Consider the following 27,112-nt stretch of genomic DNA (forward strand, 5'->3'; position numbering starts at 1 on the left):
GGCACCCTGCTTTCCACAGTACAAATATCATCCTGTAGGGCCTTATGGAGATTTGTGGTTCCCTGATTCTTGGCAGCATTTTTTCTCGTTAGTGATCTCTGTAATCTATAAACCCTTTGTCTCTGCAAGAGAATCAAGGAGAGACCCCAAAACGAATTCAAAGCCATACCTTTCGGGTGATTGCATAGTGTCCTTTGAGCTCATGTAGGGCCCACTTGATGTCTTGGCTGCTGAGCATCTTGAAATCAGCCATCAAGAGGTCAGCAGCTTGGATGAAGCATCGCTGGTCAAGTGGAGTCAGTTTGGAATAGTCAAAAAAGTCAACTTTAGGCAACTGAAATAAGGCAAAAAGCATAAAGTTGGAAGTGAGAGCACATTCTTTCACAAAGGAGAAAGTGCTCTCAGCATTATGCATGACAGTGGCTGGAGAGAAGGCTCAACAGTTAAGAGCATTTGCTGTTTTTCCAGAGGAGCTGGGTTTGATTTCCAGGACACACAGACACTAAATAAAAGCTACCAGCAACCCCAGTTTCAGGGAATCCAATGCTATGTTCTAGTCCCTATGGGTAACTGCATGTACACCATGGTACACATATACACACTCAGTTCCCACCCCACAAAAAATAACAAATAGGCTGGGTGGTGGTAATGTGTACTTTTAATCCCAGCACTTGGGATGCAGAGGCAGACACATCTCTAGAGTTCCTAGAGCTAGTTCTAGGACAGCCAGGAAACCTTGTGTTGGAAAAACCAAACCAAGCAGGGCGGTAGCGCATGCCTTCAATCCCAGCACTCAGGAGGCAGAAGCAGGCAGATCTCTGTGAGTTTGAGGCCAGCCTAGTCTACAAAGTGAGTTCCAGGACAGCCTCCAATGCCACAGAGAAACCCTGTCTCAAAAAAAGAAAACCAAACCAACCAAACAAATAAATCTTTTAAAAGGGAAGAATCTTGTTTGTTCTCATAATTACTCTATAAGGAGGTAACCAGAATGAAATAAAAATGAGGAAGTAGTAGATAAACTTAGACATGGTGGTACATGTCTATAATTCTGACCTCAGAAGGCTGAGGCAAGGAATGATGAGTCCAAGACCAGTACAGGCTATACATTAAGAACTCATCTCTCTCAAAAACAAACAAAACTAACTTCTCATATCTCATGGGAGGGTGGGGGGTGGGGTTGTACCACAAAATATAATCAACATTAGCTTAGATCACAATTATTGACTAGTAAAGTTTTTAAACTTTTGACATTTTAAAATGGGATTTGGATCAATAGATTGAACACATACCTTTCTTGCAAGGATGGCAAGTATGCTGAAATATTTGCAGGAAAGTGTAGTAATACTTTTGCAACTTAGAATGAAAATATTCTAATAAATGGAGATAGAAGATAGCGATATAACAGAGCAGGTGTAATAAAATTTTACTAGTATTAGTGGTAGGTATACCAACAATTCATGTGATATATTTCAATTTTTATATAAATTCACAATTATAAAATATTAAGAAAAACAAACTATTAGAACAACACAGAGAATCTTGGCCAATTCTTTTCCCATTTTAGGCACTTGCTCTGTAGGATTAAAGGCACAGAGATTTACTTAATTCTTTATGGTTATGGGTAGATAAAATAACAACACAAGAAAGGAGCCCAGGGAGGTCCATAAAATTCTGAAATCCAATTTTCCTTGCTTGCCTAACAGCACTTTATTGCCTTCAAGACAACAAAGAAGGCATCATCAATAGAGCAGATCAGGTTCAATTGGTGAAGCCGCCAGGGATACTTGCCTTCATATCATCCTGGCTTGCAAGCAGGCTGCTGCTGGGGTGGATAATAATTCGGTCTTCTCTCTTTGGATAATCTGGGTTTTCCAGAAGAAAATTACAAAGTCTGCAAAAGCCCCCACACAGTGTTACTTTCATTACTTTCAGAGGACTTCCCAAATCCCATATTTATCCACTGAGTCACAGGAAATATTTGAAAAAAAAAAAATGTTTCTAGTGACACTTATCGGAGAATTAAGATATACCAGTGCCAGCACAGTCCTGTAATCCTTACACTCAGAGGGTTTAGGTAGGAAGGAGGATCTCAAATTTGACACTGCTTCAGCTTAAAAAGAAAGAAAGGAAGAAAGAGAGAGGGGAAAGAAGAAAAGGAAGGAGGAAAGAAAGGAAGAAAGGAAAAAAATGAATGAATGAAGACGCTGTACCCAAGAAAAACTAATCAAATAATAAAGACAGCCACATCAGGTTTCTGGTTTCTCTTTGCTAGATGTGGTCATACACAAATATAACCCCAGAACTCAGGAGAGCTTAAGCAGAAGACTCTAAAGTCCTAAGTCAGCTGAAGCTGCACTTCAGGACTCTAGCTCAAACAGAACAAAAACAAAGAACACACTGACAAATGCAGACTCCGCCGAACTTTCTCTACAAGAAGAAGTCACTGAAACTGCATGGAACAAGAGAATATAGAAAAAAATTAGCTATTAAGAAAACTGTAGCCAGGCAGTGGTGGCACACACCTTTAATCCCAGCACTCGAGGCAGAGGCAGGTAAATCTCTGTGAGTTCGAGGCCAGCCTGGTCTACAGAGCGAGTTCTAGGACAACCTCCAAAGCAATACAGAGAAACCCTGTCTCGAAAAACAACAACAACAAAGTAAGCTTGGGGGCTGAGAGAGGGGACGAAGAAATTAAGTGGATGAAGTCAATGGATAAAGTCTCAGCTTGAGATGATGATACAATTTCTGGAGATCAACAGTTGATAGGGCTACATAATAATAGGAAAAGTGTTTAATGACATCTAAGTGTATGCTTGTAAATGGTCAAAATGTTACCTATATTTTATGAGACAGACAGACAGACAGACAGAGAGAGAGAGCACATACATGCAAGCAAGCATGATGGAATACTTACACATTCAAATCATAGTAATTCTTCAAATGAATTATCTCTTTAACATAACCCTTTGCTACATCTGGAAATCTTGCTTCCTAGAAAGGAATAAATATTACTTACATTTTGTTCATTAAAATGGTTCTGGAAGGCAATAAAAATTATAGGACATAAAGTATATAGAATGCCCAAAGACTAGAGAATGGCTGTAAAGCAGCTCTGTGCCTGGCTTAAAAATCAATCCTTATTTTCCAGATTAGATGGCAAAGATGATTGCAAAGACTCATAGGTATCCTATGTCTTATTTTATAGCTCTAGTCTCCATTCTTCCAATAAATACTGAGCATGCAGGCCAGAGATGAAGAAGACACAATCCCCATGCCTGCCTTCAAGGACACATCTCACAGTGTCAAATAAAAAGACCTGGCCAATTAGGATTAAGAGACTCAGGGAAAGAAAAAGCAGGTGACCCCAGAAAACAAAGGCCTGCTTTTCTCTTTACCTCAGGTATCCTACTGAATTGAGCTATTAAAATAATTGATGCACTGGAAATAGAATGTGACTTTATTCGGCAGTCAGAGATTGAAATGTAAATACCCACATGGGATTGCTAGTGGCTGCTGTATTAGATGGCCCAGATGTAGGAAATTCAATAAACAGGAACTCAAGGCCTTTTATAAACAGGAGTTTACAGGGATGCCAGCACAAGGCACCATGATATACAGCTAGCACCAAGAGCACTTCCTGAGGAGAGAATGCATATTCTGTGTTGCAGGTTTTAGAGATATCTGGATCCCTTTCTTTTACTCTAGATATATACTTTTTAGGAAAATTAATTACACAAAGTACTTCTTTGTTTACTGCAATGACAGAAAATAGAAAACAGTATGAGTATTAATAGTATAGTATTATTTAAATCATAATAAAAAGAAACTTACTGTTTCTTTTACTAATAGTGTAACGAGTTCTTGATCTACTTGAGCAGCTTCTTGTCCCCACATGTTCTCCAAATTGGCCTGCTGAGATCCTGGCAGAGGGAAAGCTGGCCCAGGGTCTTCATCAATTGCTAACTGCTGATCTTCAAGTTCTCCCAGAGGATGGGCCAGCTGAGGAGAAGCAGGGCCTGGAATCCCCTCTTGCTGGGGTTCTGGCCTTGGAAAAGCGGGCTCTGGGAAATCATGGCGCAAGAACAATGGGCCCATTTCTGCTTCAGAATGCCGCTCTTGGGGCACAACCTGGTTTGTTCTCTCCTGAGGCTGTGGATTCAGAGCCTGGAAGTATGGATGGTCAAGCCAGTACTCTTCTTCAATTACCTGGTCATCCACTGAAGTAGCTGGCTCTCCAGGATTTGACAAGAGATCTGTCTCTGAGTCTTCATATGATTGGTTCTGAGCTTCCAAAGGCTCACTTTCTGGGAAAAGAAGGTCATTTTCTCCCAATATAAGGACTTTCTGATCCAAATTGGGGTTGACAGTGTTGTTTGCTGTCTGCTTATTGCTTGGTCCAGGTTTGGCTTCTCCTTTTGTGCCACTCTCAAGATCCAGAAATTCACCATATTCATCCTCAGAGTCATCCTGTTCCCCAGAACCAAACAGTGAGTTGTTACAAAAGGAAAAAGAGCTGTGGGTCTCTGCTTCACAGTCTGCTCTAGACTTTCTAGGCCTTTCTTCTCCCAATCTGTTCAGATCTTGCCACTGGGCAGCTGGTTTGATGAGATTGGGTCTGGATGTCTGAGGTTTATGTTTCTAAGAAAAAATGAAATTTTAATAATAAAAATTCAATTTCTCTCCTGTATCTATGTCTGCTTCTGAACTTACAGTGAAAGGACAGGAAAGAAACAAAACCAGAAACAAAGCATCCCCTGAGGAAAAACACTATCACATCTTTTTTTAAGGTAGGGTGGGTTTCCTTATATACTCACTGCTGGCCTCAAACTCAGAGATCCATCTGGAATTAAAGGCATATACCCCATAAACACCACTCACATTTATTTTAATATTGAAAACTGATGAAACTACAGTATATGTGACTCAAAGTAGAGGCTCACTTGGGTGGTTGAAGTGTTAGACACAAGGACAAGCACCTGAGTTTAATGCCCAGAACATAGAAAAAATGCTAGTTGAGGTAGTGCATGTGTGTTGATCCCAGCATCAAGGAAGTAGAGACAGGCAGACTGTAATAGTCTCCTGGCTAACCCAGTCTAGCCAAAATGGTGAGCTCTGGGTTTATTGACAGACAGCATTAAAAACATTAAGTAGAGAACAGCAGAGGAAGACAGCAACCCATAAACTCTCCATATGTGTATATAAGTGAGTGGACCCTCACATTTGCCAATTTGTCCAAACATGCATAGCGCGCGCGCACACACACACACGCGCACACACACACACACACACACACACACACAGCTCCACTGGGAAGTGTAAATCAAGCCACAAAAATCAGTATCATCTAGTCATAGTAAAAAGATAAATGACAAGAACCCAGAAAATTAAAGCTAGTATGAATCTAAAATGGCATAACTGCTGGCAGGGTTTAACAGAGTTTGAGTGATTAAACAACTCTACTTCTTTACATACACAGATAGAAAATACACAATCACACACAAATCTTTAAGTTAATGTGTACAGCAGAAGCACACATTATTCATGAGAGTTTAAAAGTACAATTTAATTGACCATCATCTGTTGTGCATATACAAGATGTGATATAGTTACAGGATGAAATACTGCCTGGCAATAAAAGGAGTAAAATAGGGTCTGGTAGATAAGCCTATGTATGCCTTGGGAGGCAGAGGCAGTTGGAATGAGCTCAAAAAAAAAAAAAAAAAAAAAAAAAAATCTACATGGGACAGCCAGGACTTAGAGAAACCCTGTCTCAATGCTTCCCACACCTCAACCCAAAAAATAGGGACTGGAGAAGATACAGCAGTTAAGATTAAGAGCACATACAGTGCTCATAGAGGATAGAATTTAGTTTGTAGAACTCTCACTGGGAAAACTCACAACTACCTTAATTCCCGCTCTGGGAGGATCTGAATCCTGACCTCTGCAGGCACTGCACTCACATACACACAACACCATGCAGACACACACACATTCAAAAATAGTAAAAAATAAAAACAAATAAAAATAAAATACTAATATGCTAAGTAAAAGAAGAAAGCTGCAAAGAACCATATATGACTCTATGTGAAATGTCTAGAAAAGTCAGTAAGAACAGCCAGAAGTTAGATTAATGGTTGCCTAGGACAAGTGATTGGGAGATGATAGCTAATATATCAGGATTTCTTCATGAGGTGATGAAAATATTCTAAAAATGATCTGTGATGACAAATACAAGACTGTATGAACATACTAAAAGCTATTGATTTAAATGCTTTATACAGATGAACTTACTGAGTTTGATCCCTACTACCTACATGGTGGAAGGAGGAACCTGACTCTCCCAAGTTGTCCTTTAATCTCCATGTGTGCCATGCACATGTCAAATAAAATGTAATAAAATAAAAGGAATTAAATGATGTACATTGTAGTGTGCATGAAACTTGAAAAATATGCTAACAGAAGGCAAGTGTAATACTACACAATTTACATGAAATTTCTAGAAAATGTAAATCTACAGATAGATTAATATTTGCTTAGTGTGGAAAAGGGGGGCAAGATAGAGGAAAGATATAGGTATGACTAACTGGTGATTCCAGGATGCAAATGTTCTAAAATATTCTAAACATTAATATTCTAAAATCAATCATGGAAACATTTGTATAATTATCAATTTACACTAAAATCACTTATGCAAACTAAAAGAATGCATAATATACTCAAGGTCATTAAGTTGTAATGTGATATAGGAAGATGAATATGCAGTTGGGTGTGGTGGCACACATCTTTAAATCCCAGCACTCAGAAGGCAGAGTTTAAACTCAGGTGGCTCTCTGAGTTTAAGGCCAGCCTAGTATTGTTTCAGAGAGAAACCCTATCTCAAAAAACTAACCAATCAACCACTAACCAACCAAAAAGTGGATAAACACACAATGAATGACTAAAGTAGTGAAGAAACCACATAATAAACCAAGTGTGTCAAACATGATAAAGAAGAGAACTACTAAATACCAAAGCAGAAATCCATGTATGAGAAAACAAATACAAGCACCTCTAGGTTAAGTTTCAGAGCTGTTTCTTTGGTAAAGGAAATGAAGAAAACCAAGGGAATGGGCTGAAAAGATGCCTTAGCTGTTAAGAGTACTTGCTACTCTTCTTTAAGACCAGTTTGGTTCCCAGCACCTTTATCAGGCAGTTTACAAATAAATGTCTGTAACTCCAATTCCAACGGATCTGATGTCCTCTTTTGGATAAGGGCACTAGCACACAGGTGATATTCACTCTCACAGACAGACATAAATAAAAACAAATCTTAAGTAAAATTATTAAAGGCCGGGTGTTGATGGCGCATGCCTTTAATCCCAGCACTCAGGACGCAGAGACAGGCGGATCTCTGTGATTTCGAGGCCATCCTGGTCTCCAGAGCGAGTGCCAGGATAGGCTCCAAAACTACACAGAGATACCCTGTCTTGAAAAACCAAAAAAAAAAAAAAGAAAAGAAAAAAGAAAAATTATTAAAAACAAGGAAGGAAAACACTGGTTAGTTTATCAAATCAAAAAACAAAACAATAAAAAACAACAACAACAAAAAACCAGGAGAAATGCCCAGTGGGTAGTCCTAGCACTCAACTTTGGAGATGTAGCTTAAATCTCTCTAATTTCAAGGTAAGTTTCAGGTCACCTGGACTACACAATGAGACCCTTGTCAGGAGGGAGGAAGAAGGAAACAAATACTCAAAATGAAGAGGAAACTGGAAAAACTACAGTAGAACTAAAAAAGAACAAGCTTTAAATTTTTTACATTTATATATTCAAAACCATAATAAAGAAAATAATTTTTTCAATGAAGTCAGCATCAAGTTCATAAAACACTCACTTCTGTCAGTATGACATCATCATCCAGGTCATCATCTTCATGTTGCTCAGTAGCTGGGGTAACCAGCATTGGAATTCCTTCCTCATCAGAAGAGTCAGATATGGTGATGGTCCCATCTCTGACACTCATCCATTCTATAGGGAGGCAGAAAATGTGGTCACTGTTGAGGCCAGCATGAGCACATTCAGTCCCTACATTCACTGTTGGCCCAAGCCTCAAGCCAATTCAAAGCTACTAACAGTTAACTTACCACCTCAAGTGCACACAGACTCAAGCAGTTAAGAACTGTTTCCATGTTGATTTTTGCCAATAACACTGAGAGATGCCAGACAAAATAAAATGCTCAACATGTATCACTTTTTCTTATGTTAAGTGAGAGAAATATGAAGGGATTTTTGGTTTTGTTTTATGACAGGGTCTTATGCTATAGCTAGCTAGCTTGGTACTGTGTAGACCAGACTACCCTCAAATCCCTGGTAATCCCACATATCCCCTAGGAATATAGGCATTTAATCTGTTCTTTTTAGTTGGGTGCATTGGTACATGCCTGAGATTCTAGCACTCAAGGCCATCCTCTACTAGACATAGAAAGCCAGCATGAGGGAGTCAGACTTTGCCTCAAAAAACAAAACCCAACTTTCCTGAAGGAACTCAGGCCAACTATAAATTTTTTTATATATGAAATTGTTTTAATTATGACATTGTCATAGAACTACCAGCTTCTTTAGACTCCCCATGTTTACTCCTTGAAAAAATTATCACTCAAAAATAGTAATAAATTCAGCCGGGCATTGGTGGCGCACATCTTTAAACCCAGCACTCGGGAGGCAGAGGCAGGTGGATCTCTGTGAGTTCGAGACCAGCCTGGTCTACAAGAGCTAGTTCCAGGACAGTCCCCAAAAGCCACAGAGAAACCCTGTCTTGAACCACCCCCCCCAAAAGTAATAAATTCACTTAAAATTTAAAAATCAGCTTAATTTATACATAAACTATTTAAGCAAAATTTCCATTTGAATCAAACACTTAGCATCTGCCAAGCAATCACAGGGCATCTGTGACACTAGGCAATTTAACTTGCCTGCTCTTTTAAATGGAACCACAGCTAGTTAAATCCAAAGACCCAGCTCTGTAAGTGAAGACGGCTGACAACAGTTGTTGCTCACTCTAGTTTGTGGGTAGGTGTGGATCCATTTGTGGAAACTGTTTTCTCCATTGTTGGGGGATGATATCTATTCTTACCTTTTTCTCGAAGAAAAAGTGTTTTTTATTTGAGTGAGGGGGCCTACAAGCACTTGTGTGTTTAGGCTAGAGGAGGAATATCAAATGCCATACTCAATTACTCTCTGATTCAACCATATTGACTGGCCAGTGAGGTCTTAGGATGCCTACCATCTCTGAATCCCCAGCACTAGGATTACAGATGCACACTGCTGTATCTAGCCTTTTAAAATAAAATTGTGGTATATGTCAGCACCTGTGTTCCTATGTGAGGACACCAGGGCCCATGTATTAAGATTAGAGGACAACATCAGATGTTAGTCCTTGCTTTCTACTTTGTCTGAGAAGGTCTCTTGTTCACTGCTGTGTATACCAGGCTAGCTGGCCTACAAGCTTCTAGACATTCCCGTCTCCACCTCCCATCTTGCTGTAGAACCATCAGGATTATAGACATGCACTATCATGTCTGGCTTTATGTGGGTTCTGGGAGACAGAGAGGAGAAACCAAAGAAGGTTCTGCTCAGTGGCTATTTTACCCACTAACTCACCCATCTCCCAGGGTTTCATGAATGCTAGGCAAGAGCATTATTACTGAGCAAAATCCCTAGCCCTAACTTTTTTTGTTTTTCCTTTTAAGACAGGGTCTTACACTGCAATTCAGGCTAGTTTGGAATTCACTGTGTAACTTAAGCAAGCAAACACTACAAATTGATGGTTAGCTCCATGAATTGGCATAAAATGCCCATGTAACCATGACAAGATCAGGGACTATTTCTATTTCTAGCCCATTAGCACCCTTCTTATGCCTCTTCCCATCACTGCCCTGTATCCTCCTCAAAAGGATTTTTTAAAAAAATTTAAATTAGAAATAATCTTCTCTTATATATCAATCTCAGTTCCCTCTTCCTCCCATGTCCTCCCCCCCCCATGCTCTTTCTGCTCCCCAGGGAGAGTGAGGCCTTCCACAAGGGAATCATCAAAATCTGTTACATCATCTGTTATATCCCCTGTGTGTCTAGGCTGACAGAGTATCCCTCTATGTGGAATGGGCTCCCAGAGTTCATTTGTACACTAGGGATAAATACCGATCCACTACCAGAGGCCCCATAGACTGCCCAGGCTTCAAAAGGACTTCTAACTCTACAGATCAGTTTTGGTTGGTTCTAAGTAGGGATTCTTCTGTGTCTGGCTTTCTTGCAAATCACATGACTGAGATACATCCATCTTGCTATGATGACAGTTCTCTTTGCTACATGAGAATGTGTACTGTGAATACATCACAAATTATTCATTCTTCCCTTAATGGACTTCTGAGTTGGTGATAATATGGGCTATTTTGGATACTGCTGTTATGTACATGGTTTGGTGTGCTCATTTCAGTTGGGAACATTCTAGGAATGGAAATGTAAGCATATGTTCAATCTTAGGAGACAAATTGTATTGCTACATTGATGCAATAGACACAGATGGTCTGCAAGGCAATACTATTTGGACCTTAACATTTCTGATCCCTTACTTGGACTCTTAATTTCCCAGCTTTACTTGGCGGAAAATCATGCATTTTTAGGCTTTAAATATTTAAAACACAGATTTCCATTGTGATGGATTAGTCTGAAGCCTATTGTGTTTCACAGAGATCTGCCTGCCTCTGTCTCCCGAATGCTGGGATTAAAGTTGTGTGCCACCACCTGGAGGCTTTATAAGGATTTTCTTTATTTTGTTTGTTTTTGTTTTGTTTTTTGAAACAGGGTTTCTCTGTGGCTTTGGAGGCTGTCCCGGAACTAGCTCTTGTAGACTAGGTTGGTCTTGAACTCAGAGATCCACCTGCCTCTGCCTCTGAGTGCTGGGACTAAAGGTGTGGGCCACCGCTGGCTGGCTATGATTTTCTAATAAGAACTTGTGAGGCTGGAGAGATGGGTCAGTGATTAAGAGCACTGGCAACTCTTCCAAAGGTCCTAAGTTCAATTCCCAGCACTCACAGGCTCACAAGTGATGGGGGAAGTACTTCTGTGTGTTTATCTTATATATACATGTCTCTTCTTGTTTAGGTATTGTGTTTATACAGATCTTTTACCTATAATAGTCAGAACTTATAATTAGGTTAGTTAAGTTTTCTAGATGAACAGAGATGTATTTGAGATGGATAGGTATTCTTCAAACCTTTCAAAGACCTACAGAAATATGGCATTTAAATGGTTTAGGGTTTTTCTTGGCAGTAAGACACAACTGCTCCTGGCACACCAATTACGTCAGAATGGAGGATGGGCATCGAAGAAACTCATTATGGAGTTTGCTTTCAACATGGCAAGATTAGCCATTTGGGCAAGAAACTGCTCGTGCCCTGGACTGTTTGTTGAGACATGCAGGACCCACAAGAAAATGACTGCTGAACTTACAAAACAAGACAGTACTAAAGGGTTCCTGTTGAAATGGACAAGTGTGCCAGACACACTGTGGCCTATGGGCTGAAGATGGATGCCCCAACGTTACAGAGGAACTTTGGATGACTGTCCAGGTAACGAGAAGTCTCTGTCTATATATTAAGAGTTTATATTATCCTTCTGTGGTCTTTGATAGAGTTAAAGACAGATAGTTATGGTTATAGGTTTCTTCAGTTATTATAAAAGATACGTTATCCTTTTATTTTAGACAGAAAAGAGGAGATGATGGGGGAAGTACTTCTATAATCAATAAGTTTATCTTATTGATTGTTGAATAAAATACTGTTTGGCCAATGAGACAAGTTAGACGGAACTAGGAGTCAAAGAGGATTCTGGGAGATGTAGTAGAGAAGTGGTGGTCCAGGCAGGAAATGACATAGCAAGGAGACTCCTATTTAAGCGAGGAGAAACTGGAAGATCCCTCTCTTTTCCCCTCCGCTCCTGCTCCAGCGACAAGATGTGATCCAGCAACAAGGAGGGACACCAATAAGGCATCTGATAAGGTAAGTCTTCTAACATATATAGATTTATGATAGTTAAGACTGAGCTAGCAGATGAGAAGTCCTAGCCATTGGCCAAGCAGCTTTGAACCTAATACAAGTTTCTGTGTATTCATTTGGGCCTAACTCGGGCGGGCAGCTGGCGTAAAGCTCACATGTGGCGGTGGGGCTCAGGCGACTTTTGGCGGAAAGTTTTATTGTAACACACAAGTGCCTATATGAAATCGAATGCCCTCTTCTGATGTACAGATATACATGTGGACAAAACACCCTAATACATAAATAAATCTTAAAAACAATAACAACTTGTAATTGATTTGTATTAATTCTAATATGCTGAGCAAAAGAATTCTAGCCAAAAAAAAAAAAAAAAGTATACTGTGGTGGTTCACTTATAGGAAACTGAGTAGCAACACAAAGTAGATTAGTGGCCTCTTGAGATCAAGATGGGATGAGGCATGGCTGCAAAGCAGCACAGAGGAATCTTCATACAGTGGCAGAAAATGGTCTGGTCAAAATTATAAGATTCCAAGTTCGATTTTCAGAACTGTTAATAAGAAAACTTGAGATTGGCACAACAAAAGTTGCTAATCAACTCTACACACCTGACAAACATCCTTATGATGGGTAGGTATAGCGTGTTTGTATTTGTTGAACAAAAAATTCATTTCCAAAGTCAAGAATTCTCAAAGGAGCTGGGCGTTGGTGGCGCACGCCTTTAATCCCAGCACTCGGGAGGCAAAGGCAGGCGGATCTCTGTGAGTTCAAGGCCAGCCTGGTCTCCAGAGTGTCAGGATAGGCTCTAAAGCTACACAGAGAAACCCTCTCTTGAAAAACCAAAAAAAGAAAAAAAGAATTCTCAAAGGAAGTAATTGTCTAGTTTTTTTGAGGTAAAGTCTCACTGTTTAGTTTTGCCTACTCTGTAGACCAGGCTAGGGTCACACTGACAGATTCACTTGCCTCTCCCTCCTGAGTGCTAGGATTAAAAGCATATGCCACCACATCCAGCCTAGTTGTTTCTGAAGAAAACTGTTCAACCATATTTAAGGCCCAATTAAAAAATCCTAACATTAGCCAGGCAGTCGTGACAAATGCCTTTAATCCCAGCACTCAAGAGGCAGAGGCAGGCAATCTATGTGAGTTTGAGGCCAGCCAGGTCTACAAAGCTACAGAGAAACCCTACCCCAAAAAAGGTTCTGGCTTAGCCTCATTGAGAATGTAAGGACACAGTTCTTTATTTTATAGTCCTTAAAATTCTGACAAATTCATTGATTGCAAAGAACAAAAAAGTACCTGCATTTTTTTTAATTAATTTATTTTTCTGGTTTTTCGAGATGGGGTTTATAAGGATTTTCTTTGTTTTTGTTTTTTTTTGAAACAGGGTTTCTCTGTGGCTTTGGAGGCTGTCCTGGAACTAGCTCTTATAGACCAGGCTGGTCTGGAACTCACAGCAGTGAACTTTAGTGCTAGGACTAAAGGCGTGCACCACCACTGCCAGGCCCTAAGCCCGAATCTTACAGCAAGAAAGAAAAGAAATTAAGAGCAAGAATGCCTAGCACTGTCTGTGCTAATTTAGATTTGATGGGTCCAGAGTTCTACTGTGTAATTTCCATTTCCTCAAAAACCTCTAGAGGCAAATGATCCACCGTGGAGGGCCTCACTATCCTTGTGGAGTTGGTGGGGTGGGGAGAGTGGGTGGAGGTGGGGTGGGTGGGTAGAGGTGGGGAGCAAGTAAAAAAAAAAAAAAAAAGCATTGAATTAAGGGGGAAAAGACAATTTACCCTCTCCCCGGTGGCAGTGAAAGTTGTTCAAGTGAATGACCTCCTCTTTGTTGTTTCCCTCTGCCATTTTCAAATTTCTATACAGATATAGGTGGTTGTTAGTACCCAAACATGGCCATCATCTGTTCCACAGGATCTGAAAGAGAAAACAGCATTAACAACAGTATAAACTGGAAGGTGGTGATGTGTACCTTTAATCCTAGGACTCAGGAGGCAGAGGCAGGTGGATGCATAGAGTTCCAGGACAGCCAGGGCCACACAGAGGAATATCATCTTCAAATACCAAAAACCAGCCAACCAACCAACCAAACAAACAAAAGAAATCCACAAACAATGGCAATACAGAACTAAAATCCTCTGACTGCAGAGACTGAGGCAGGATGACCATGGAGTCCAAGGCCAGTCTGAGACACAGAGAGGAAGACCCTGACACAAAAGCAAAAACAGGATCCTAAATATCCCCACAAGATATTTCCAGATAGGTCATTGCAACTGTTAAAATATGCAATGGAATCACTCTGAAATTGGCAGTTTTTAGATGCCAAATGTGCATCTTTATCAATGTGAAACATCTATAGCATTTTCTTTGAGAATTTAACACCCTGTCCCTGTCTGTCCATGTTGTTGTCATCCCCCCCAATAAAAACTAGAAAATATGTGCAGGAAAAAAACCCATATAAGAATATTCAGGTAGCCATCAAGAAGGCTCAGTGGGGAAGATACTGGCCATAAAGCCTGATTACTTGAGTTGATGCCTGTGACCCACACAATGGAATGAGAAAACTGACTCTGGAAGTTGTTCTCTGACCCCCACATGCAGGCCTGGCATGTGATGCTGTTTCAGAGGACCTACACTTAGAACCCAGAACCCATGCTGGGCAGCTCACAATTGTCTATAACTCCAGCTTCAAGCAATCCCATACTCTCTTCTGGCTGTTTCAGGCACATGCATGCAACTGTCACACACTTATACATACATACATACATACATACATACATACATACATACATACATACAAACTTTAAAAAATCAGTAACAATCTAGCATAAAAACAATGTTCAGAGGTCAGAGAAATGGTAGAGTGTGCAGGAGGTAAAGGTGCCTGACACTAAGCCTGGGGTCCTGGAACCCACATGATAAAAGAGAATCAACCCTTATAAAAAGTCCTGACCTCCATAGGTGCATTTGTGCATATGTAAAACAAATAAATAAAATGTAAATCAAAATGTACATAGCAGCTTTCATTATAGATAATAACTGGAAGTAGTCCAGGTCTCCATCAACAGAAAGAGTTCAATTGATAGACACTTAAGCAATACAGACTACTCAGCAAAAAGAAGGAATATTAGGGGAGTTAATATGTCTAAAATAGCTGGGCGTTGGTGGTGCACACCTTTAATCCCAGCACTCGGGAGGCCGAGGCAGGCGGATCTCTGTGAGTTCGAGACCAGCCTGGTCTATAAGAGATAGTTCCAGGACAGCCTCCAAAGCCACAGAGAAACCCTGTCTCGAAAAACCAAAAAAAAAAAAAAAAAAAAAAAAAAATGTCTAAACTATATTGCACAAGGGAAACTCTCAAATTAATAAAAAAAATATTATTTAAGAAAGGGCTGGGCATTGGGGCACACCTTTAATCCCAGCACTTGGGAGGCAGAGGCAGGCAGATCTCCATGAGTTTGAAGCCAGCCTGGTCTACAGGCGAGTTCCAGAGCTCAGTGACAGAGATCTTGCTCAGGAGGGATAAAGGCCTAGGTTCAATCTTCAGTCCTAGGAGAAAAATAATTTTGGTGATAAAGTATGTTCCTATTTCTTTTTTTCTTTTCTTTTTTTTTTTTTTAAGATAGAGTTTCAGTGCAGCCCTGGCTTTCCTGGAACTCGATTTATAGACCAGGCTGGCATTAAAGGCATGCACCATTAAACCTGATGCTTTACCATATTTTCACAACATGATTTAAACTTATTTACTAAGTATTTTAATAAGAGCTAATTGCCAGACAGTGGCGCATGCCTTTTATCCCAGCACTCAGGAAGCAGAGGCAGGCAGATAGATCTTTGTGAGTTCCAGGCCAGCCTGGTCTACAACAAAGCTACACAGAGAAACCCCGACTTGAAAAGTGAAAAAAGAAAAAAAGAGCTAATGGTGACACAAAAAAAGTCAACTTTAAAATTACTGACTGACAAAACTGAAGTGCTGGGGAACTCAAGACCCTGCACATGCTAGGCAAGCAATCTTTCTACCAGTGAACTATATCCTCTACAAACGTAATATTTCATTGCAATAAAGATCTACAAGTCGCCGGGCATTGGTGGCGCATGCCTTTAATCCCAACCTTCGGGAGGCAGAGGCAGGTGGATCTCTGTGAGTTTGAGACCAGCCTGGTCTACGAGAGCTAGTTCCAGGACAGCCTCCAAAGCCACAGAGAAACCCTGTCTCGAAAAACCAAAAAAAAAAGATCTACAAGTTGTGAGCCAGGCAGTGTTGGTGCACGAATTTCATCCCAGCACTCAGGAGGGAATCTGAGTTCAAGGCCAGCCGGTTCTACAGAGTAAGTCTCAGGACAGAGAAACGACATCTCAAAAGACTAACAACAACAACAAAAAATCTACAAATGTGAAAATTCATATATATGTATGAATTACATATACACAAATATACACCTTTTTTGACTCTAAAATTTTTGGAGGCAGGGTCTCACTGCGTAGCTCTGGCTAGCCTTGAGAAATCATCCCATTTCGGCCTCCAGAGTGCTAGGATAAAGTTGTTTGCCACCATGCAGTTTTTTTTGCTTTATCAGAAAGGGCCTCACTCTTTTAGCCCAGGTAGGCCTTGAACTCTCTAACAATCCTTCAACCTCATTTCTGAAACACTAGGATTATAGGTCTGCCCAACTGGAGAAACTAATTTATAATGACAGAAAACCAAGGGCTGCTTTGTGGAAGGAAAGGTGACCTCAAAGAATATGAAGCAACTTTTGGGGCAACAGAAGTGTTGTAGAGCTCGATGAAGTATCTATTACATGAGTCTATTACATGCATATGTTGAGTACATCAAATTGGGAACTAGTTATCTGTCATTTGAGTACAGATTATACTAAAAACAAACTAAAGAGAGGTTAGTCATAAAAGACAAATCACAGAAGTGCCAGAGAATTCAAAAAGAGAAAAGAAGGAATTATGCAAAGCAGTGGTTCTCAAACTGTGGGTCAAAACTCCTTTGGAGGTCAAATGACTTTCACAGGGGTCACCTATAACTAGCAGGAAACACAGGTATTTACATTATGATTCATAACAGTAGCAAAATCATTGTTATTAAGTAGCAATGAAAATAATTGTATGGTTTGGGGTCACCACAACCTGAGAAACGGTATTAAAGGGTCACAGCATTAGGAAAGTTGAGAGCTACTGAAGTAAAGGGGTATTTTAAAAGGTAGGTTTTTTTTTTTCTGAGTTGTCATGAATTGATACATTCACTTCATTATTTGTTAATCAGTTTTGTAGAGACAGATGTCACTTTAACTCACATAACTGCAAGGACACAAGCAGGCAGAAGCTCATCCTGCTGGCTAAGTATACTCAGGGAACATTCCGTCCAGCATATTATATATTTTACAATCTCAAGGACCAAGGGCATGGAGTGAAAGGGTCAGGAGGAGCAGCAATTTGGTAGTTTGCAGGGCATACCACAGTACAGGTAAGGCTGGTGGAGCTCTGAGTGGGACAGGACAAGCTCACAGATGAGTTATTAAGAGAAGATGCAGGGTATGGAAGAGTAAAGCTAGAGCTGAGAGGAAAACAGCACAGTAGCTTCCTTTCAAGGTTCTCTATGTACAATGCCTGTGTTGGCACTTTACTTTCTTTTCATTCGGTCCTCCCCTAGGAGGAAACTGAGTCACAGGCAGCACCTGACAGAAGCTGTGTATGCTCTCGGAAGCCCACTTTCCTCTGCATAAGAAGTCATCTGAGGTGACATTGGCTCTGTGGCTCAGAATGGTATAAGGATGGCCAGAATAAATGAACTGCCTTCGCAGTAAAGTAAAAGAACAGGAAGAGTGTGATTGGGAGGGAGAGACAGACTGTATTCTCCTCAAATCTCACCATTCCTGGGTGGTGGAAAAACCAATATAAAAGATGCTGGTAACATGGCTCCTGAGCTATCTTCTCCTATGGTATCTTGCTTGTAGTTAAGGAGGCCCAATGACATTCTAGAACTCCTCCTCCTCCTCCTCCTCCTGCTTAGTTCCCAAAGACAGGCTTCTGAACTTTAAATGTCTGCAGGACTATCTGGCTGTGGGGCTGTAGATTCTCAGATTTGTATATTCTTTTCTTTTTATTTATTCATGATTCAGTCAGCATCTTCAATGGCTCTTTTTAATAATCTGCTGAATTCTCACAGGCTCTTCTTCATCCAAGGGAACCCAGAAACTGTCAAACCTGGAAACTGTCCGACAGTGCACTTGTGGGAGTTGCCAGGAACAATATAAGAAGTATCAGTAGAGCTGAAATGCCTCTAAACCAGTTCCACCCTCTGGGAGCAGGGTCATTTGCTAGTCCCAGTCCCATCCCTGCTAAGGATGCCAACTTTGGACTCCAAAATGTTTGTTATTTTAAGACAGAGTCTCATTGTGTAGCCCTGAGTAATGACTTGGATATCACTATGTAGACTAGACCGGCCTCAAACTCACAGAGATCTGCCTGCCTCTGCCTCCCAAGTACTAGGACTACTGTTATGTGTAGGATTATTTTATTTATCTGGGTAGGATTATTTTATTATTTGTTTTCTTTTTTTAATTTTTTGTAGCCCTGGCTGTCTTGGACTCATTTTATAGACCAGGCTGGTCTTGAACTCAAGATATCTCTTAATGATTGAAAGTACAACTATTTAGCATGAGTAAAAATAAAAGCATACCTAAATGTGTCCCAAAGACAAAGATTAAAATAATTAAAACTTGGAATCTGAGTGATGGTGGTGCTCGTCTTTAATCCCAGCACTCTGGAGGCAGACAGGCAATCTCTGTGTGTTCCAGGCCAGCCTGGTCTACAGAGTGAGTTCCAGGACAGGCTCCAAAGCTACAGAGAAACCCCGTCTCGAACCCTCCCCTCCAAAAAAAAAAAAAAAAAATTTAAAAACTGTAGAAATAAAACATGGGCATGGGCTCTTCCCTCCCCCCCCCCCAGACAGGGTTTCTGTGTGTAGCTTTGGAGCCTATCCTGGCACTCGCTCTGGAGACCAGGCTGGCCTCGAACTTACAGAGATCCGCCTGCCTCTGCCTCCCAAGTGCTGGGATTAAAGGCGTGCGCCACCAACGGCTCACACCTTTCATCCTAGCACTCTGGAGGCAGAGGCAGGCGGATCTCTGTGAGTTGGAGGCCAGCCTGGTCTACAAAGTGAGTTCCAGGACAGCAGGGCTCTATTACACATAAAACATGGGCTCTTTAGAAGGAATAACTTTGCAGATAATGAAAAACTACTTTCTAAGGGTTATAAAAAATAAATATAAAACTAGAATTAATCAGTTAAAACAGTTTGGGGTAAGGACTAAATTATTTTTAGACATGCAAAGAATTTACCACCCAAAGATACTCAAACAGGTACTTATTCCCCCAACCCCCCCCCCCCAAAAAACCTTCATTAAGAGAAACAGTAATCTAGAATAATTGTCTCCCTGCTCCCTGCACTGACTCCAATCCTTTACTATGACAGGAGCTGCAGGTGGGGCTTTGAGTGGTAATGTAACAAAAGGCCAAGGGGTGAAGTCCAATTATAGTTTGGCACCCTCAAAAGCAGCAGAATCAGAGAGTTTATGATTTTGCTCCACTATCACTAGGGAGATGGCAGCTGTCTGTGGTCCTAGAGGAAAGACCTCAAGAGAGCCAACCAGACTGGCAATCCTATTTCAGAGACTTCTAGAATCCAGAATTGTAATAAAGTCAATTTTTATCCCAAATGCCAGCCAGAGTAACACACGAGTTAAAGAATCAATCTATAGCACAGTAAATGAATGACAAAATCAAGTCTAAATTTTAGAAGGCCACTCCAATTTAAAACCTTTTTCTAGCTGGGCATTGGTGGCGCACGCCTTTAATCCCAGCACTCGGGAGGCAGAGCCAGGCAGATCTCTGAGTTTGAGGCCAGCCTGGTTTCCAGAGCAAGTGCCAGGTTAGGCCCCAAAGCTACACAGAGAAACCCTGTCTCGGAAAAAAATAAAATAAAATAAATTAAAACCTTTTTCTAAACTCAAAATTAAAATCTTGTACAGTAAGGGTGGTGTACTAAGGGAGAGGTATTCACTAGATAGCTGAATTATAATCCTTGATTTTGTTTGAGAAGGTAACAACATAAAGAAAAACTGAGGTGAGGGTGTTATATGAGGCATTGTCTAACCACTTTCCCTGTATTAATGTCTACAACACTCACAATCAACCAAGACTGGCACTATTACTAACCTTATAGTCTTTCATTCTGGCCATAACTCAGCGTGTATACACCAATTTTTAAACCTTTTTATATAAAACCACTGTTAAGACTAGATACAGAAAACAATTTTCTGAAGGCAGCGGCTAAAAACTAAATAACAGGGCTTTCTCTGATTTTTTAAATTTTTTCACCAAAAGTAATTCTGGATAATTACCAACTCCAGGTTATGGGCAGGAGATATACAGAATGAGCCTGGAGCATCTTGTCACTCAGACATCAAAGCAACTATCAAAGACTACCCGCCTCAAAAAAAAAAAAAAAAAAGGAAAGAGAAAATTGATTCTGAAATGGGGTAGGTAAGTAAACAATGTCACTTATATTTTCAATTTGTTTTTTGGTGGTGATGGGGTACAATGTGAGGAATTGAACCCAGGGCCTGGCAGGTATTAAGTACTATACTCCTGAGCTACAGCCCTAGCCCTTGAAGATCAAATGTCTAGGAGCTTATAACACTTGCTTCTTGCTTGTAGCTAAGTACTGCCTTCTTGGCCTACACTTTGACCTATTTAGCACTGAGGGTTGTTTTTTCTTTGTTTTGTTTTCTAGACTGAGTCTTACTAAGCATAAATACCCCTGGCTGACCTGGAACTTCTATGTAACTAGCACTGGCCTCTGCTGAGATTAAAGGCATGCACCATCATCACCCCTGGCTGGTTTTTAAATTACAAGTGTCACCATGAGAGAACCCAAGTCCTTACCACAGTATACAAAACATTTCATCCAGCATTTGCTGACCCAAGCAGTGTCACCTGATAGTTTTTTTTCCCCATTCTCTAGCAGCAATGACTTGGTTCCTTGATCTTACCAAACTCTTTCAGGCTGAATTCTCTTTGTGAGACTGCCTCTCTTTGGCCAAATTACCTCTGCTCATCCCTCAATTCTCCACTTCCTCTGAGAAAAACCTTTCTTGTCCATCCTTTAAGTGTCCTTGCCCCACATTCATTCAAAAAACATCACTTGGGGCTGGAGAGATGGCTCAGAGGTTAAGAGCACTGGCTGCTCCTCCAGAAGTCCTGAGTTCAATTCCCAGCACCCACATGGTGGCTCACAACCTCTGTTAACGAAATCTGGCACCCTCTTCTGGCCTGCAGGAATACATGCAGACAGAACACTGTATACACAATAAATACATAAAAGAAAAAAAAACAAAAAACCAGATCCCTCAATTCTTCAACCACTACACCATTAACTTTTCAACTATTTAGGAAACTATACTTAATGTTACCTCTTCTGCTGGAACTTAAGTTCCAAATGCACAAGACTCAATACTTCCAAAGCCTGGGGACAAGGATAACTGCCAGGCACCAAGAAGCTGGTCTAAAAGCATATGTTGAATAGTGTAGTATGAAAAAAATAAATGAAACAGGGACTGATACTGGGGTTCAACCTGAAGATCAGGGAAACAAAGCAGTGGGCAACTAGCTCTCTTCTCAAGCTCAGACTGAAAGGGCTGACCCATGCATGAGCTCTTCACCAAGCATCAAACTACTGCCTCTCCTCAGCTTGGCTGGTGAATGAATGCCTCCTACTGAATACTGAAGACCCTGCTTCTATCTTTTATACCCCTCTAGTGCTGGAATTAAGGATGTGTGATCTGATACACTTGGATGGCATGGAACTCAGAAAGCTCAGTCTACCTCTCTAAATTCTGAGTCTAGGATTAAAGGTGTATACCACCATCTCCTAGCTTCTGGCTGCTGTGTGCCTGGCCGGGTGGTGGTCACCTTTATCCCAGCACTAGGGAGGCAGAGGCAGGAGGATCTCTGCAAGTTTGAGACCAGCCTGATCTACTGAGTTAGTTCCAGGGCAGCCTCCAAAGCTACAGAGAAACCCTGTCTCAAAAAACCGCTTTTATGGCTTGTAGCTGATGGTGCTTTCTGAATCCTCAGGCAAGTTTTAATAAATCATAAATAATATATCGCCACAGGATAGCATTAACAAGGTAGAGTAGGATAGTTAGAGGCAAGAACTGTGCAAACAAATGAGTTCCAGACTCAGCTTTGAACCTTATTCCATTTGTTATTTTTCAGCACCTCCCTACACACACACACACACACACACACACACACACACACCGGAGAATCTACCTCACTGACAGGACTAAGAAGAGTGATATGAAAAACGCTTAGGGATTTTTGTTTGTTTGTTTGAGACAGGGTTTCTCTGTATTGTTTTGGAGGCGGTCCTGGAACTCCATCTGTAGACCAGGCTGGCCTCGAACTCAGAGATCTGTCTGCCTCTGCCTCCCGAGTGCTGGGATTAATGGCAATCGACACCAATGCCTGGTGCTTAGGGTTTTATGTAGTACTTAGCATCAAGTTTGGAAAGATAAGGCTGGTGAGTTAGCACAATAGGTTAAGGGTACTTGCTGCTAAACCTGACAGCCTGAGTTCAAAACCTGGGAACTCATGTGGTGGAAAAGAACTGATTTCCAAAAGTCCTCTGACCATTAAGCATACTTAAGTGTCCATATACAAACTAAATAAAAGCTTTTGCCGGGTGGTGGTAGCACATCTCTTTAATCCCAGTACTCAGGAGGCAGAGGCAGGTGGATCTTTGTGAGTTCAAGGCCAGTCTGGTCCTCAGAGTGAGTCCCAGGACAGCTATAGCTACACAGAGAAATCCTGTCTCAAAAAAACTCAAAAAACTCATGTGGTAGCACATGCCTTTAATCCCAGCTCTTGGGAGGCAGAGGCAGGCAAATCTATACAGTGAGTTCCAGGACAGTCAGGACTACAGAGAAACTTTCTGTCCACCCCCTCCCCGCCCAAAAGTTTTATATAGATGAAGGATGACAAAGAGGGATCTAGAATATGGCAAAGCCTAGAATACAGTAAACATAGGAAACAGTACTTCACTGTTAGTAAACACCCACCTGGTGGTGTTGGCATACCCCTTTAATCATAGCACTTTGAAGGCAGAGGCAGGTGGATCTCTGTGAGTTCAAAGCCAACCTGGCCTACAGAATGAGTTCTAGGGAAGCCAGGGCTGTTATACAAAGAAACCCTGTCTCAAAAAAAAAAAAAAAAAAAAAAAAGCAAAAATAACAACAACAACAAAGCCATTCTCACCAGGTTTCATAAACTTTGGATCTCCAGAAGCTACAATTTTATTAGATTTCTCAAGATCTTTTTAATAGCTGCTCTTGTCCTTCTTAGACAAGTCCCTAATGCAACAGGTTCAAGACCCAAAATCCAGGTTCAAGATCCACAGCCATTTCATGAAGTTCATTTGGACACAAACAGAACACAAAGCTTGGTTATTTCTTAATTTGGATAAACTAAACTGAGATGAGGACATAAAAATACTGTTCTTACAGGGCATGGTGGGGCATGCATTTAATTCCAACACTTGGAAGACAGAGGCAGGCAGATCGCTGTGAGCTTGAAGCCAGTCTGGTCTACAAAATGACTTCCAGGGCAGCCAGGGCTACACAGAGAAAGCCTGTCTCAAAACAAACAACATACTGTGCCTCCCTTCCACCCAGCAAGGGCGGGCACAAGCTCCTCTGCATACGTTAAAATACCAAGCAGATGCATAAAGTCACTGATGGGGGTGAATCCCCCCATCCATGATGGGGGTGAAACTTTACCCTAATCCTTCACCCCTGCTCTGTAAGCAAGCCCCCCCCCCCGCCAAAAAAAATCATTAGTCAAACCCAAACCAATCAACCAGAACAAACAAAAAACCCAAAAAGGGGTATGTGTGGCACTCAAACTCAATGACAAGCTGATATCTAAATTCGAGGCCAGACCCTATCTAAAAAACAAACAAAACATTAAAACAGGACTAGTTGGCCTACACCTTTAATCCCATTACTCCCAAGGCAGAGATCTGTGAATTCCTGAGTTCCAGGGGACAACCTCATCCACTTCTCAGGTTCCAGGTTAGCCTCGGCTATGCAGTGACTCTTAAAAAGAAAAAAAAAAAAAAAAAAAAAAAAAAAAAACAAAGACACCAAACTCCAAAAGGGTAACGGCTACCAAGACACTAAACACAATGGAGGAGAGGGTCCCAGGTCCCTGCACCCGTTTAGACGGACGGGGAGCCTGGGATCACGGATGAGCAACAAGGGGGCCGCCTCGTTCACTCGAGCGTGGGTCTCGCCGCTCACCCAGCGTGCCACGCGCCACGGGAGCACCAGGGCTCCGACTGCAAAAGCTGTGTGTCCCCTTGCTCCGCGGAGCGCCGGCTGGAATGACAGCGTCAACTCGGACCCGAGGGGGCCCAAACTAGCCCGGGCTGGAGTTCAAAGTCAACAGTCCGCCGCCTCTTCCGCTTCTCCAGGCCGCGGTAGGGAGCGCCGCCACCGAAGCGAGAGCCGCCAGCGCACAGTCTCTCAGCGAGCGGCTCGTCGCCCCCCGCGCCGCAGGCCGGCCGGAGAAACTTCCTAAGTGGCGGGAGGAGAGCCGGCCGGCCAGCGGTCGTCTCCGCCGCTCCCCTCCCGACACCCCTGCGGCCCCCCGGACCCCCGGGACGCGCGAACGCGCCCCTCAGCCCCCGCCCCCACCCCAGAGGCGCCCTGGCGGGAGGCCACTCTCCTCAACTCGACCCGAGGCCCGAGAAGCCCACGCGCGCGTCCGTCACGTACTCGCCACGCAACTAGCCCAGCTCCGCGAGCGCCACTCGGCGCTCGGAGTTGAGTCTCAAGTCACCTGAAACAGCCGCCTGAAAAGCTTCGTCGCCTCAGCCGCAGGCGCCGCAGCCGCCGCCGCCGCTACCGCCGCCGAGGCCGCTACTGGGTTCCTTCCGGCCTCGCCACGGCGTCCACCTCGCGCCTGCGCGCAGCGCCCCCTCCCGACTAATGACAGGAAGAACCATAGAGGCACCCGGAGGGCCGGAGAGGAGGGGCTTGGAGAGCGAGACTGTAGAGATGGCTGCCTAGCGGGCCTCCATCTGGGCTCCACAGCTTCAGAGCCTTGACTCCCCCTTGCGACTGGAGGACAAAAGAACAGCTGAACCCTAGGGTCTTTGTCTCATCTTAAAGCTGCGGTGGGCCGCTGACCATGGAATCAACAGATTAACCACTTATTTGCCCTCTTATGAGATGTTTCTGTGTACCAAGTGAGACAGGTCAAATGACTCAACTCTCCCCCAAGGGTATTTGGTAAAGAATAAAGTTGTTTTGTTTGTTTGTTTGTTTTTGTTTCCTAAGACAGGGTTTCCCTGTTTCTCTGTCTAACAGTCCTAGCTGTCCTGGAACTTACTTTATAGACCAGGTTGACCTCAAAGTCACTGAGATCCGCCTGCCTCCCCCCCCCCCGCCCCCTCCGTGCGAAATTAAAGGCATGCTCCACCGCCGACAAGCCAGAATAAGGTATTCTTAAATTCTATTCAAATAAAGGCTGGAGATCTGGCTTAGGGGTTAAGAGCATTGACCCAGATTTAATTCCTAGCTCCCACCTTACAGCTCACAATGGTCTGTAACTTCAGTTCCAGAAGATCCGACGACCTCTTTCCGGCCTTTGTGGGCACTAAGCATGCAAGTGGTGCACAGATAAACATGCAAGCAAAACACCTATACACATAAAATGTTTCAAAGAAAGTGAAAGATGTTAATTTTTTCCGTTGGGCAGTGGTAGTGCAAGCCTTTAATCCCAGCCCTCGGGAAACAGAGACAGGAGGCTCTCCGTAAATTCTAGGCCAGCCTGGTCTACAGAATGAGTTCGAGGACAGGCTGCAAAGCTACACAGAGAAACTCTGTCTCCGGTGTGGGGGGGTGGTGGCACACACAAACTTAAGTCACCGTGTTTTGTTTTAATTTGTTTTTAAATTGTGTGTGTGTGTGTGTGTGTGTGTGTGTGTGTGTGTGGTACAAGGGCAGATAACTTCAGAGTCTAGAAGAGGCCATCAGATTCCCTAGAGCTAGTTCTGAGTCATGAATTATGCATGTTAAAAATGGAACTCCGGTCCTCTTATAGAGCTGTTAGCACTCTTAACCTTTGAGCCATCTCACCAGTTCTGTTTTAGGTTTTATTAGACAAAAGTATATGCGTGCATGCATGCATTCCTGAGTGTGTGTGTGTGTGTGTGTGTTGCTGAAATTGACCCCCAGTCTCACACTTGCTAGGCAAACTGTCAATCCAGTCCCCCCCTTTATTACTTTATTTAAATTTTGAGATAAGAGTTTGCTAGGTTATTTAGGCTGGCCTTGAACTCACAACATAGCTTAGCCTGACCTTCAACTTATGATCTTGCTAGAAAGTTCAAAGACCAGAAGATACTGTGGATCAGGAAACTCCTTACTGAACCATAAAATAGTAAAAGGCATTACATTGTCAAAAACAGTAAGTTTGCTAGCTTTGGTGTCTCTTCCTGTTTATAAAGCTACTAATGTCACTGTGAGAGCCCCACCCTCATGACCTCACCTAACCTCAAAAAAAGCTCCATTTCCTAATATCAATAACATACAGAACCAAGGAGTAAGTTTCAATGCATGGACTTTTAAGGGACATAGTCAGACCATACCAAAGTCAGGCCCCTGACAGAGGTGCAGGGAGGAGGGTAAGAAGACCTATGGCTTGCTTCTAGGATTCAGTTGTTACTTTGTTATTGTTATTGTTAATGTCATAGGGTCCAGCTATGTAGCTCAGGCTGGCCTCCAGCTTTCTGCAAAGTGCTGGAATTTCTAGGACCAACCAAACAAAACACAGTGACTTAAGCTTTTTTTTTATGAAAAAAATACATTTGTTATTTATATCATTTTTGCATGTAAAAAAGTAAAATCTTGCCAGGCATTGGTGGCACACGCCTTTAATCCCAGCACTGGGGAGGCAGAGGCAGGTGGATCTCTATGAGTTCGAGGCCAGCCTGGTCTCCAGAG

At 42.2% G+C, this 27,112-nt stretch overlaps 1 protein-coding gene across 3 annotated transcripts in view; it reads right to left on the reverse strand.

Annotated features, from left to right (window-relative positions):
- Window positions 1–25,100, reverse strand: part of Rnf216 (ring finger protein 216) — a 110,903-nt gene extending 85,803 nt beyond the window's left edge. Inside the window, exons 1-7 of one of the 3 annotated variants that reach the window (XM_027413551.2) lie at window positions 24,945–25,100; window positions 13,814–13,949; window positions 7,874–8,007; window positions 3,832–4,467; window positions 2,915–2,991; window positions 1,789–1,891; window positions 170–334 (exon numbers count right to left, since the gene is read on the reverse strand). In XM_027413551.2, the coding sequence (XP_027269352.1) occupies window positions 170–334; window positions 1,789–1,891; window positions 2,915–2,991; window positions 3,832–4,467; window positions 7,874–8,007; window positions 13,814–13,880 (1,182 nt within the window). In that variant the 5' untranslated portion in view covers window positions 13,881–13,949; window positions 24,945–25,100. Of the gene's footprint in view, window positions 1–169; window positions 335–1,788; window positions 1,892–2,914; window positions 2,992–3,831; window positions 4,639–7,873; window positions 8,008–13,813; window positions 13,950–24,880; window positions 24,904–24,944 lie in introns of those variants that run through there. The other 2 variants (XM_027413550.2, XM_035443132.1) reach the window with 2 other exon arrangements.
- Between the last annotated feature and the right edge of the window lie 2,012 nt (window positions 25,101–27,112).

This window comes from Cricetulus griseus, chromosome 4, assembly GCF_003668045.3.
Source record: "Cricetulus griseus strain 17A/GY chromosome 4, alternate assembly CriGri-PICRH-1.0, whole genome shotgun sequence".
Classification (NCBI taxonomy): Eukaryota; Metazoa; Chordata; class Mammalia; order Rodentia; family Cricetidae; genus Cricetulus; species Cricetulus griseus.